Source organism: Octopus bimaculoides, chromosome 27 (genome assembly GCF_046866305.1).
Source record: "Octopus bimaculoides isolate indiv1 chromosome 27, ASM4686630v1, whole genome shotgun sequence".
Lineage (NCBI taxonomy): Eukaryota > Metazoa > Mollusca > Cephalopoda > Octopoda > Octopodidae > Octopus > Octopus bimaculoides.
The window spans coordinates 21174742-21187646 of record NC_142954.1 but is presented as its reverse complement, the minus strand read 5'-3'; the positions used below and the strand labels follow the sequence as shown (position 1 = coordinate 21187646).

Here is a 12905-nt window from a genome sequence, read left to right as displayed (position 1 = left end):
TCTATGGGGGTCAATGAAATAGGTACCAGTTACGCACTGGGGTTGGCCTCTATGGGGGTTCAATGAAATAAGTACCAGTTACACACTGGGGTTGCTGTATAATCAACTATCCTCCTCCGCTGAAAAATTTCAGGCCTTGTGTTGATAACCAAAACGATTATTTACTCTTTTACTCTTTTCAGTCGTTTGACTGTGGCCATGCTGGAGCACCGCCTTTAGTTGAGCAAATCGACCCCAGGAGTAATTCTTTGTAAGCCTAGTACTTGTTCTATCGGTCTCTTTTTGCCGAACCGCTAAATTACGGGGATGCAAACACACCAGCATCGGTTGTCAACCAATGATGGTGGGGACAAACACAGACACACAAACATATACACACACATTCATATATACGATGGGCTTCTTTCAGTTTCCATCTACCAAATCCACTCACAAGGCTTTGGTCGGTCCGAGACTATAGTAGAAGACACTTGCTCAAGGTGCCACGCAGTGGGTCTGAACCTGGAACCATGTAGTTTGTAAGCAAGCTACTTACCACACTGCCACTCCTGCATACGAAAATTATATTCAGGTTGTACATGACTACCCACAAACTACCAAGAGCTGTCTATGCACAGGGTAGCTATTATAATTGATAATCTGTAGCCTGGATAGAAGAGCAAGAAACATTCTATGAGTTCTCCACAGGAATTGTCTATGTGTCTTTTATCCTTTACTTGTTTTCGTCATGAGACTGCGGCCATGCTGGGGCACCGCCTTGAAGTTTTAGTCAAACGAATCAACCCCAATGCTTTTATTTTAAAGCCAGGTACTTAATCTATCAGTCACTTATGCTGAACTGCTAAATTATGGGGACATAAAGAGACCAACACCAATTGTTAAACAGTGATAATGGGAACAATTACATACACACACTGGGATTCTTTCAATTTCCGTCTATCAAATCCAATCACAAGGCTTTGGTCAACCCTAGGCTATAATAGATACTTGCCCAAGGGACCACACAGTGGTCTGTACTAATTCTTGTTCTCGTGCATCAAGATTCTTTTGCTGAAGTTAAGACAGTTCTTTGTGTTTGTGGTTACCGAAATTGTGATGTGAATATATACACATGAATTGATGTTTGAATATGGATGCATGTTGTGCACGTGTGTGCAAAGTCGACTTCAGCGGAATTTGAACTCAGGACATAAAGACACACAAAATGCTGCCAAGCTAATAATTCTAATAATTCTGCCAGCTCACCATCTTAATAATAACAATAACTGCAAGTTTTGGAACAAGGCCAGTATTTTCTGGAGAGGGAGCAAGTCAGTTACATCAGCCCCCAGTACTCCACTGGTACTTATTTTATTGACCCAGCACACTAATGATTCTATTATTAAGAAGAAGAAAGAGGGGAGGAGGAGGATAAGAAGAGGAAGGCGAAGAAGGAGGAGAAGGATGATGACAACAACGAAGAAAAAGAAAAGGAGGACAACGAAGAGGAGGATAAGAAGAGGAGGAAGGCGAAGAAGGATTAAGACGACAACAAAGAGAAGGGGGAGGAGGAGGATAAGAAGAGAAGGAGGAGGATGAGGACAACAACAAAGAGAAAAGGAAAAAGGAGGAGGACGATGAGAAGAAGAAGGATGACAATGAGGAGGAGGATAAGAAGAGAGGAAGACAATGAGGAGGAGGATAAGAAGAGAGGAAGGCAAAGAAGGAGAAGGATGACAACAAAGAGAAGGAGGAGGAGGATAAGAAGAGGAAGGCGAAGAAGGAGGAGAAGGATGACAAGAAGAAAAAGAAGAAGAAAAAGAGAAGGAGGAGGAGAAGAAGAAGAAGGAGAATAATGATCAGAAAAATCCGAGAGATAAAGTCCAAATTACCTTCAGATGCAACTTTATTGGCACATTCGTTAAATTTCTCCAGCTGCACAGAACACTTCTGGACCTGGATAGGATTCGAAACTAGACATTTTTCGTACGCCTCGTATTTTTCCGTGCATTGCTCTTTCACTCTCGTAACAACTGGACTGCAGGTTCAAATGTGGGGAGAGAATACAAGAACAACTTGTATTAAAAAAACATAAACCACAACTTCAACTAGAATTTACTGTTTTGTTATATATATATGGGAATATATTCGTACATTGTGTGTGTGTCGTCAACTGGTCTCAGTTATTTAACTGTGGCCATTCTGGAGTTTTGCATGTTTCTTTTCTGTTTATTTTTGTTTTAAAGTCAAGTTTGCTTCTCTGAGTGTCTTGTAATATCAGGTAAAGACAACTACAAAGACATACACACATATACATTATTCTTTAAAAATAATAGCATTGATTGATGATGGTTTAGCTAGCTGAAACTTTGAAGTCACTGTCAATACTATTCTTGTGAAAAAAAAACTAAATTTGTATTCTATTAAATGTATCGAATAAAACTTTTTAATGTAAAATTGTTTTTATTATATTATAAAAACAAACATTTTCTAATTGTTACACAAATTTTGGGTAAAACCTCCACTTTTACCCACTCCCATTGATTGCACCTAGTATAGCACTAGTGTAGCAATAATTGGGTACCCTCCCAGCAGTATACTGGATAGATACTATCCCTTAGTGGGTTGAACGCCCAACCCCTAACTCTCTCACGTTATATATATATATATATATATATATATATATATATATATATATATATCGGAGTTTTATCATGGCTACTGAATAAGTGTCACATATTTTTACAGATAAATTCCTCTATTTGCTTAATATCGAGGTCTCTTTCTTTCTTTTGTTGTCCTTCCTATCAATATATATATATATCATCATCATCATCATCGTTTAACGTCCGCCCTCCATGCTAGCATGGGTTGGACGATTTGACTGAGGACTGGTGAAACCAGATGGCTACATCAAGCTCCAATCTGATTTGGCAGAGTTTCTACAGCTGGATGCCCTTCCTAACGCCAACCACTCTGAGAGTCTTTACACGTGCCAAGGGCATAAGTGCCAGAAAGACAACGCTGGGCACAGGTGCCATCATGATTTTGCTTTCGCTTGCCCCAACAGGTCTTCGCAAACCGAGTTTCGTGGCCAATGAAGGAGACATATATATATATATATATATAGACGGTTTAGAAGTAATTGTCCCTTTGCTATCACCACTAGATAAGAAACTATAAAATCTGAGACAGTTGAAACTTTTGTCTAGAATCAATTACTAGCCTGATAGACTCGGCTATGTCAAGATGGACTTATGTATTTTTCCTCACATTTGGATTTTTATGTATTCTCTCTCCCACTTGGATTTGAAATGTTGCCACATTTATAATATGTCTTTTCTACAGTAATTTTTTTCAGCATTTTCGTGCAGCTGAAGATTGCTCTTCATATTGCATTTAAGGTAATGCTCGCATTACTTAAATAAATTGAAGTAGCATGAAACGTGCGTACTGCAATCACCTTTGAAATCCGTGTTGCTTATTGTTTGATATATATATATATATATCTATATATATATATATATATATATATATATATATATATATATATATATTACTTATGCATTGCGAGACTATGAAGTTCATAACATAACCATTGTTTTTCCTGTCATCTCTTATTATTAATCCAACACATTGTTCTGAAACACACACACACACACCTATAAATATATATTCATGAAATTCCACGTCTTGAGATCATCCTAGGCTGCGTTCGTGTCCTCGTTCGCTGTCAGGTGCATGTGTGTACGTGCTTGTGTATATGCAAGTGTGGACTGGCAAAAATCACCAGTTGAAATTCGTGCTTCTGATTATTGATACGATCATTTGAGCAACTTGGAAACCATGTAGTATTCGAGTAAATTTGAAGGGAAATAACTCTAAGAAGGGCTGTAACTCTGGTACACACTAGCCTCTTTATTAATATACAAAAAATTATAATGAATACCAAATTTAGTTACTGAGTCGATATAATCAACTGCACCTACATGAATGTAATGCCTAAGGTATGAGAGAAATCAAACAATTAGAATTAGTACAGGAATTAAAAAAAAAAACAAAAAAATATATATATATATATATTTTTATCATCATCATCGTTTAACATCCACTTTCCATGCTAGAATGGTTGGACGATTGAACCAGATGGCTGCACCAGGCTCCAATCTGATTTGGCAGAGTTTCTACAGCTGGATGTTCTTCCTAACACCAACCCTTTTACGTGCCAGTCACACGGTACTGGCAACGGCCACACTCAAAATGGTGTTTTTTACGTGCCACATGTACAGGAGCCAGACCAGTGGCACTGGCAACGACCTCGCACGAATGATTTTCTACCGTGCCACCGGCACAAGTCCCAGTAAGGCGACGCTGGTAATGATCACGTTCAAATGGTGCTATTTATGTGCCACTAGCACGGAAGCCAGACAGCTGCTCCAGCAATGATCACGCTCGGACAGTGCTCTTAGTGCTCCATTGGCATAGGTGCCAGTGACTGAATATGGTTCAATTACAATTTCGATTTTACTTGACCCAACAGGTCTTCGCAATGAAGGAGAGGTTGGCATGGGTGCCAGTCGTCGAAATTGGTTCGATTTCGATTTCAACATATATATATATATATGTATATATATATATATATATATATTTACTTGGAGAATGGAGCAACAAATACAAGAAAAAGCATTTTCGTTGGACTAGATAGCCGTTGTTTTATTATGTGGAACTTGTGAAATGAGTCAGTGTGGATGCTTCAGACTACCCCTGAAGGATCGAGGCAAACCTACCACTTACCTATTTATATATATATATATATATATATATATAGAGAGAGAGAGAGAGAGAGAGAGAGAAAGAGAGAGAGAGATATTGTTGTTGGCACTCCATCGCTTATGACGTCGAGGGTTCCAGTTGATTCGATCAACGGAACAGCCTGCTCGTGAAATTAACATGCAAGTGGCTGAGCACTCCACAGACACGTGTACCCTTAACGTAGTTCTCAAGGAGACTCAGCGTGACACGGTGTGACAAGGCTGACCCTTTGAATTACATGCACAACAGAAACAGGAAGAAAGAATGAGAGAAAGTTGTGGTGAAAGAGTACAGCAGGGTTCGCCACCATCCCCCTGCCGGAGCCTCGTGGAGCTTTAGGTGTTTTCGCTCAATAAACACTCACAACGCCCAGGTCTGAGAATCAAAACCGCGATCCTATGACCGCGAGTCCGCTGCCCTAACCACTGGGCCATTGCGCCTCCACTGAGGCAGAAGTAGATAAATAATAAATGGAGAATGTGAAGAAAATTTCTGCGTGGCACCATTACTTTGATTCAGCACACTTAGCCAGCTTCATTCGAGACAGTTCACAGTCAATGTGCCAAGTTTCCGGATAATTCTCTACACAGGTTGAATACAACTGTATGTATTTCCCGCACTGCTGTAACACAACTTGCATTGCAGAATCCATGATTGGTCTAGCTGGAAAAAAAAAGGAACAAAACGATTATAGGTGTGCGTAAGTGTGTGGGCATGGACATATATAAACAGAACCCTTGATTCAATAACACTGTGTATAAACTCTCTATTTAGAATGACCAATCTTAAAAACTGTTGGATTTTACTCAGAAGGTATTGGAATCTTATATGTATACCATTCTGCCTAAACAATGGATTTACAAATACAATATCCCTACATTCACTCTTTATTTCCTATCTTATCTAAACTAAATATTGCTTAACCATCTTCTCACACCGTCTCCGATGAAGGGATATAATAAATATCCTGAAAACAGCTGTAAGACCTATTTCTAAGTGTTCTATATTATACACAGCCTTGGTTTTTTATCTCATGAAAAGTAAGTCCATATATATGTGTGTGTGTGTGTGTGTATATATATATATATATATATATATATATATATATATATACACGTATATATCATCATCAATTAGCATCTGGTTTCCATGCTGGCATGGGTTAGATGGTTTGACTAAAACTTGTAAGCTGGAGGGCTGTACCAAATTCCAGACTGATCTGGCTTGGTTTCTATGACAGGATGCCCTTCCTAATGCCAACCATTCCAAGAATGTAGTGGGGTGTTTTATGAGCCAGTTATGTGACACCAATATATATATACATTTTTACTCTTTTATTTTACATATCCAAAAATTCACTGGAGTTTCATAGAGAATTGGCCATAGGAATGGCAATAGACATAGACATTGCTGTGTGGTTAAGAAGGTCACTTTGCAACCACGTAGTTTCGGGTTCACTCCCACTGTATGGCACCTTGGGCAATTGTCTTCTACAACAGTTCTGGGCAGGTTAATGCCTTGTGAATTTGATAGATGGAGACTGTGTGGAAAACCATTACACACACGTGTGGCAATTTATGATAGACGTGTGTCTATCTGACACTCCCCGTCACTGCTTGACAACGGTTATTGCTTTGTTTACAGCACCGTAACTTAGCAGCTCGAGAGTGGCTGTGTGGTAAGTAGCTTGCTTACCAACCACATCGTTCCGGGTTCATTCCCACTGCATGGCACCTTGGGCGAGTGTCTTCTACTATAGCCTCGGGCCGACCAAAGCCTTGTGAGTGGATTTGGTAGACGGAAACTGAAAGAAGCCCGTCGTATATATGTATATATATATATATATATATATATATATATATGTATGTATGTGTGTTTGTGTGTCTGTGTTTGTCCCCCCACCATCGCTTGACAACCGATGCTTGTGTGTTTATGTCCCCGTAACTAGCGGTTCAGCAAAAGAGACTGATAGAATAAGTACTAGGCTTACAAAGAATAAGTCCTGGGGTCGATTTTCTCGACTAACAAGGCGGTGTTCCATCATGGCCACAGTCAAATGACTGAAACAAGTAAAAGAGTAAAATATGGACCCAATAAATAAATAAATAAAGGTTGGTAATCCTTTAGTTGTTATTCTTTAATTACCCCAAAAATCTGAGTCGATTTGTTCGACCAAAGCCCTTGAAAGTGATGCCCTAGCATGGCAGTAACCCAATGATCAAAGCAAAATTAAAGGGACACTGATATATATATATATATATATATACTCTCTACTTTCTCTTTTACTCTTTTACTTGTTTCAGTCATTTGAAAGCGGCCATGCTGGGGCACCGCCTTTAGTCGAGCAAATCGACCCCAGGACTTATTTTTTGGAAGCCTAGTACTTATTCTATCGGTCACTTTTTGCCGAACAGCCTAGTTACGGGGACGTAAACACACCAGCATCTGTTGTCAAGCGATGGTGGGGGGACAAGCACAGACACATACATACATACATATATATATATATATATATATATATATATATATACATATATGCGACGGGCTTCTTTCAGTTTCCGTCCACTAAATCCACTCACAAGGCTTTGGTCGGCCCGAGGCTATAGTAGAAGACACTTGCCCAAGGTGCCACGCAGTGGGATTGAAACCCGGAACCATGTGGTTGGTAAGCAAGCTACTTACCACACAGCCACCTCTGCGCCTATATATATACACGAATGTAAGGTCTGTCTGTATTATTGTTACAGTAAAGGCGACAAACTGGCAGAACTGTTAGCAAGCCGGACAAAATGTTTGGCGGCATTTCGTCCGTCTTTACATTCAGAGTTCAAATTCCGACGAGGTTGACTTTTCCTTTCATCCTATCGGGGATGAAACGGTACTATTCCAGAAGAGTGGTCCCGGTGCGCGCACTCGCGCTAACTAGTCGATATTTTGTACCTGACGGTTCTTCTGGAACTCTTCTACCACTTATTAAAAAAATTTATCAAGCCAGGGACGACTATATATTCTGATTGTTGGAGTGCGTCGTACAATGGGATTACTGAAATAGACGTGACACCAAAATACACCCTGGAAAAATTATTTACTGTGTTTTATTTACTTTGTTTACATGCTTTGCGCGTATGCACGTCCGGGCTAGATGGTCGTTGTAGGATCGACTAGTCACGACTAGCTAGCGCGGATGCGCGAGTGCGCGCACCGGGACCACTCTTGAATATTACCGGATGAAACTACCAGTTGAGCACTGGGGTCGATACAAGTGACTTAACCCCTCTCCCGAAATTGCTGGCCTTGTGCTAAAATTTGAAATCATTATTGTTAGTAAAACATGTCCGTAGCTTGCTTACCAGCCACATGGTCTCGGCTTCAGTCCCACTGCGTGGCACCTTGGGCAAGTGTCTTCTACTATAGCCTCAGGCCGACCAAAGCCTTGTGAGTGGATTTGGTAGATGGAAACTGAAAGAAGCCCGTCGTATATATATGTATGTGTGTGTGTGTGTATGTTTGTGTGTCTGTGTTTGTCCCCCAAAATCGCTTGACAACCGATGCTAGTGTTTTTACGTTCCCGTAAATTAGCGGTTCGGCAAAAACAGACCGATAGAATAAGTACTAGGCTTACAAAGAATAAGTCTTGGGGTCGATTTGATTCGACTAAAGGCGGTGCTCCAGCATGGCCGCAGTCAAATGACTGAAACAAGTAAAAGAGTAAAAGATTAAGACATGTCCAAGATCGTAATATAAACAGTCCTCGTATCTCAGCTCATATATTCATTTTTTTTACCATCATTTCTTTTTTTCCATCATGCATAAAAACGTTCTAAAGCCAAGATTATCTTCAAAGGTGGCACTGAAGAATTAATCCTGCCAAAATATAATTTCACTACTGATCTGAACTGCTTCACTACATGATTATTACCCGTATTATGGGTCAAATGCTGGTAGTAACAAAAAATGCCAATTAATGTATAAAAATATGCGTACAGAATAAATAAAATGCCCAATAAAGCACTCACCAAACTTACAAAGAAGGTTAAATGTCAATGACTTTGGGTTAAACGTGATGTTTTCCGCCAAACAACGCCATGATGACGGTGAATCATTAAAATATTTCCCTTTTGAAAATATTTTCCAGAGATTCTGGAATGAGGAAAATAAGGGAGATAATAAGATTCGAATATTATTTTAATGACAAAATAAGCTTTCAGTGCTGTGCAAAGAGATGCATTCTAATGTTCCAGCAAGAACTATGTGTTGTGTGTGTGTATATGTATTTTGGGTATATATTTGCGTGTGTTTGTGTATGTGTTTGTATGTATACGTAAGTGTGTATATGTATACCTGTGTGTGTATATATATTTGCGTGTGCATGTGTTCGTGTATATTCGCACGTATATATGTGTATGTATATATATATATATGTGTGTGTATATATATGTGTGTGTATGTGTGTGTGTACATTCCTGCACACACACGTATTTACTTTTCATTCATATGTAGAACTCAATACAAAATATGAGTGGAGTGTGTTGTATTTTTCTATATTTATTTAACCTTTTTGGATACCAACTTACCTGAAACTGTCTTTCATTCTATGATTTAAATTCTGTGTTTTAAAGTGATTTAAATTCAAACCTTCCATCAAAATTTCCTAATTTATATTTCAAACACCAATTTAATACTGACATATTTATTTTACCAAATTCTTAATTAATTTCAAAAGTAACTGACTCAAAGGCTGTGTATTTCAAAAGAAATATGGTAATAAAAGGGTAAACCCTTTTAAAAATCAATGAACCACAATCTCCACTGGTTTGCTTGCTCGTCATTGCTCAACTCATGGACACAAGCAATGATTTCTTTACTGAATCGTCACTGGCAATGAAAAATGGTGCCTGTACACCAATATGAAGCAGCGTAAGGAATGGCTTAGCACCGGTAAACAAGCGACACCATGCATGAAACAAGATTTTCATCCGCATAAAATGATGTGCGTATGGTGGGACTGGGAAGGGATTATCCATTATGAATTGCTTGAACGGAACCAAACGGTCAACGCAGAACTCGATGTTCAACAGATGGAATGACTCAACACAGCTATTCAAGAGAAAAGACCTAATCGGCAGCATGGAGTTCTTCTGCTGCACGACAAAGCTGGCCTTCATATCGCCAATATGACCAAGGAAGTCATTCAAACGCATGGCTGGGAAGTGCTGCCACACCCGCCATACTCTCCTGATTTGGCACCAATGGATTTCCACCTTTTTCAATCTCTTTCAAATGCTATGCATGGAGTTTCGTTCAACACTGATGCAGAATTGAGAGCTTGGTTGGATCAATTTTTCGAGTCGAAATAAGGTGATTTCTACCATCGAGGTATTGAAAATCTTCAGGCGGCGAGCTGGCAGAATCGTTAGCACGCCAGGCGAAATGCTTAGCGGTATTTCGTCTGCCGTTATGTTCTGAGTTCAAATTCCGCCGAGGTCGACTTTGCCTTTCAACCTTTCGGGGTCGATAAATTAAGTACCAGTTACGCACTGGGGTCGATGTAATCGACTTAATCCGTTCGTCTGTTCTTGTTTGTTCCCTCTATGTTTAACCCCTTGTGGGCAATAACGAAATAGGTATTGAAAATCTTGTTGAACGTTGAGAAGAAATTGTAAACAACAAGGATGAATACATTATTGATTAATTAGTTGTTATTTTTTATTAAACCTTTCAAAAAAAAATTAAATTAAAATAATAGCAAGGATCTTTTGTCTTCGTGGAACTGATAGTAATTCAGTCAAAATGCCACCAAACATTTTGTCCATTTTCATGTTCTAAGTCAAATTCTGTTAAAGTCAACTTCACATTTCAGCCTAAATCTAATCCCCCTCCTCAAAATTTTTTATAAACTTGTGCTTATAATGGAAAGGATTATTATGTAAGTCAGCTGACAGAATCGTTAGGACGCTGGACAAAATGCTTAGCAGTATTTCACCCATTGCTACATTCTGAGTTCAAATTCCACTGAGGTCAACTTTGCCTGTAAATAATGTACGTTTCTTTTCTATTTGGTATTTTGTATCAAGATATGCCCTTGCACTTTTTTAACATTTTTTCCATTGACCTTTGAACCATTCTTCTATGCAACTCAGATCTTTGTGCAAAGTTTTAATATCACCTTCAACTGTCTGCTTCCACCATGGCTCCTTCTGTATGTCTGTTTTCCTCTCTGTCTTTCCCACCACGGCTCCTTCTGTATGTCTGTTTTCCGCTCTGTCTTTCCCACCACGGCTCCTTCTGTATGTCTGTTTTCCTCTCTGTCTTTCCCACCACGGCTCCTTCTGTATGTCTGTTTTCCTCTCTGTCTTTCCCACCACGGCTCCTTCTGTATGTCTGTTTTCCTCTCTGTCTTTCCCACCACTTCACCTACTAAAATTGAAGCAGATCTGATCAAGTCCCTTGTTTCTTGTTTCCATTAGACCTTTATTAAGGCAGCGAGCTGTCAGAATTATTATTAGCACACCAGACAAAATGCTTCATGGCATTTTGTCTGTCTTTAAATTCTGAGTTCAAATTCCTCCAAGGTCAACTTTGCCTTTCATCCTGTAGTGGCGCGAAATTATAGCCGCCATTGAGGAAGTACTATTCTGCGCATGCGCAAGGGACTTCACCACTGGAAGCCCCTCGAGTTGCGCATGCGTAGTAAAACTAGTACTTCAAGAGTGAGTTTCACTTTCTTAGGCAGTTGAGTGACAGACCTTCTACGTGACAACTCCTTGCTTCTCAACGAAGCACTCTTCACCACAATGCCTTCGATGGTGATAGCTAGTTGCTTCTCTGGCAGGCATCAAGGAAGCTCTTAACTTTCCAATACCAAATAACAACATAATCAGCGGCTGCTAAGCTGAATGACAGGAATTGTGAAACCAAGCATCATCATAAATAAAACTTATTTTTATTATGTTAAATTGTTCTACTGTTCCTTAATATAGAATTATGTTGAAAGGTGATAGAGAGAGACTAAAATCTCTATGACAACTATCAAACTTTTACATTCCTTTCGGAGTCAATAAATTAAGTACCAGTGAAACGCCAGGGTCGATGTAATTGACTAGTCCCCTCCCCACAAATTTGAGGCCTTGTGCCTATAATGAAAAGGATTATTATTATTATCATAAGAACAAGGTGGTGAGCTGGCAGAATCATTAGCACACTGGGCAAAATACTCAGCAGCGTTTCACCTGTCTTTACATTCTGAGTTCCAATTCCGCAGAGGTCAGCCTTGTCACACTGTGTCACGCTGAATCTCCCCAAGAACTACGTTAAGGGTACACGTGTCTGTGGAGTGCTCAGCCACTTGCACGTTAATTTCACAAGCAGGCTGTTCCATTGATCGGATCAAAGATTTATACTTTAAATATATTCCTCTTATTATCATCAAAGAATGTATATATACATTTTAATATTCAAACTGTTTTTTAACATTTTTTATTATTCTCAAAGACTTTTGATAATCTTTTTCTAAAAAAGTGAAACCGGTTAAGTAAATAAATATCTTTAAAATAAGTGCATTTTCAAACCTTCTTTCATATATATTTCCACTCGTACGGTATTCCACAACTTTACTTTATTATATATATATATATATATAGTGTATTTTGTGTGTACAGTTAGATGTATGATTGATCTTGTTGAGTTTGGAACTCCACACAAATGATCATCATCCAATTTGCTTCCAGTATTGGTTATGATAATCTATTGGGGTTAAGCATCCAATTGCACTTAGAACATTCAATGCGGATGTTCCAGACAACCACAATGGTGAAACATACGTAGGGAACAAATGATATTAATTTGTGTTTATCATAATAAATAAATATATGTGTGTGTAAAGAATTTTGTTGTTTAACAGAATAATTCTATATTCTTCAACATTGGTCCTTTGTCTTTCATCCCTATCAGGTTGGTAAAATAAGTGATACTCAGGCATTGGGGTAAACGTCATCAACCAGCACCTTCCCTAAAATTTCAAGTCTTTTTCCCATAGAAAGGAAGGCTATTAACCCTTTAGTGTTCAGATTAATCTGTTAAACGTAAATTGTTTTGAATTAATCATACATTATCTT

The 12905-nt window shown here is 38.9% G+C and overlaps 1 protein-coding gene across 3 annotated transcripts in view; it reads right to left on the bottom strand.

Annotated features, from left to right (window-relative positions):
• Positions 1-8953, bottom strand: part of LOC106873021 (coiled-coil-helix-coiled-coil-helix domain-containing protein 5) — a 9334-nt gene extending 381 nt beyond the window's left edge. Inside the window, exons 1-4 of one of the 3 annotated variants that reach the window (XM_089343334.1) lie at positions 8808-8953; positions 5301-5454; positions 2134-2270; positions 1883-2017 (exon numbers count right to left, since the gene is read on the bottom strand). In XM_089343334.1, the coding sequence (XP_089199460.1) occupies positions 2159-2270; positions 5301-5443 (255 nt within the window). In that variant the 5' untranslated portion in view covers positions 5444-5454; positions 8808-8953 and the 3' untranslated portion in view covers positions 1883-2017; positions 2134-2158. Of the gene's footprint in view, positions 1-1871; positions 2018-2133; positions 2271-5300; positions 5455-8807 lie in introns of those variants that run through there. The other 2 variants (XM_014920222.3, XM_014920223.3) reach the window with 2 other exon arrangements.
• Between the last annotated feature and the right edge of the window lie 3952 nt (positions 8954-12905).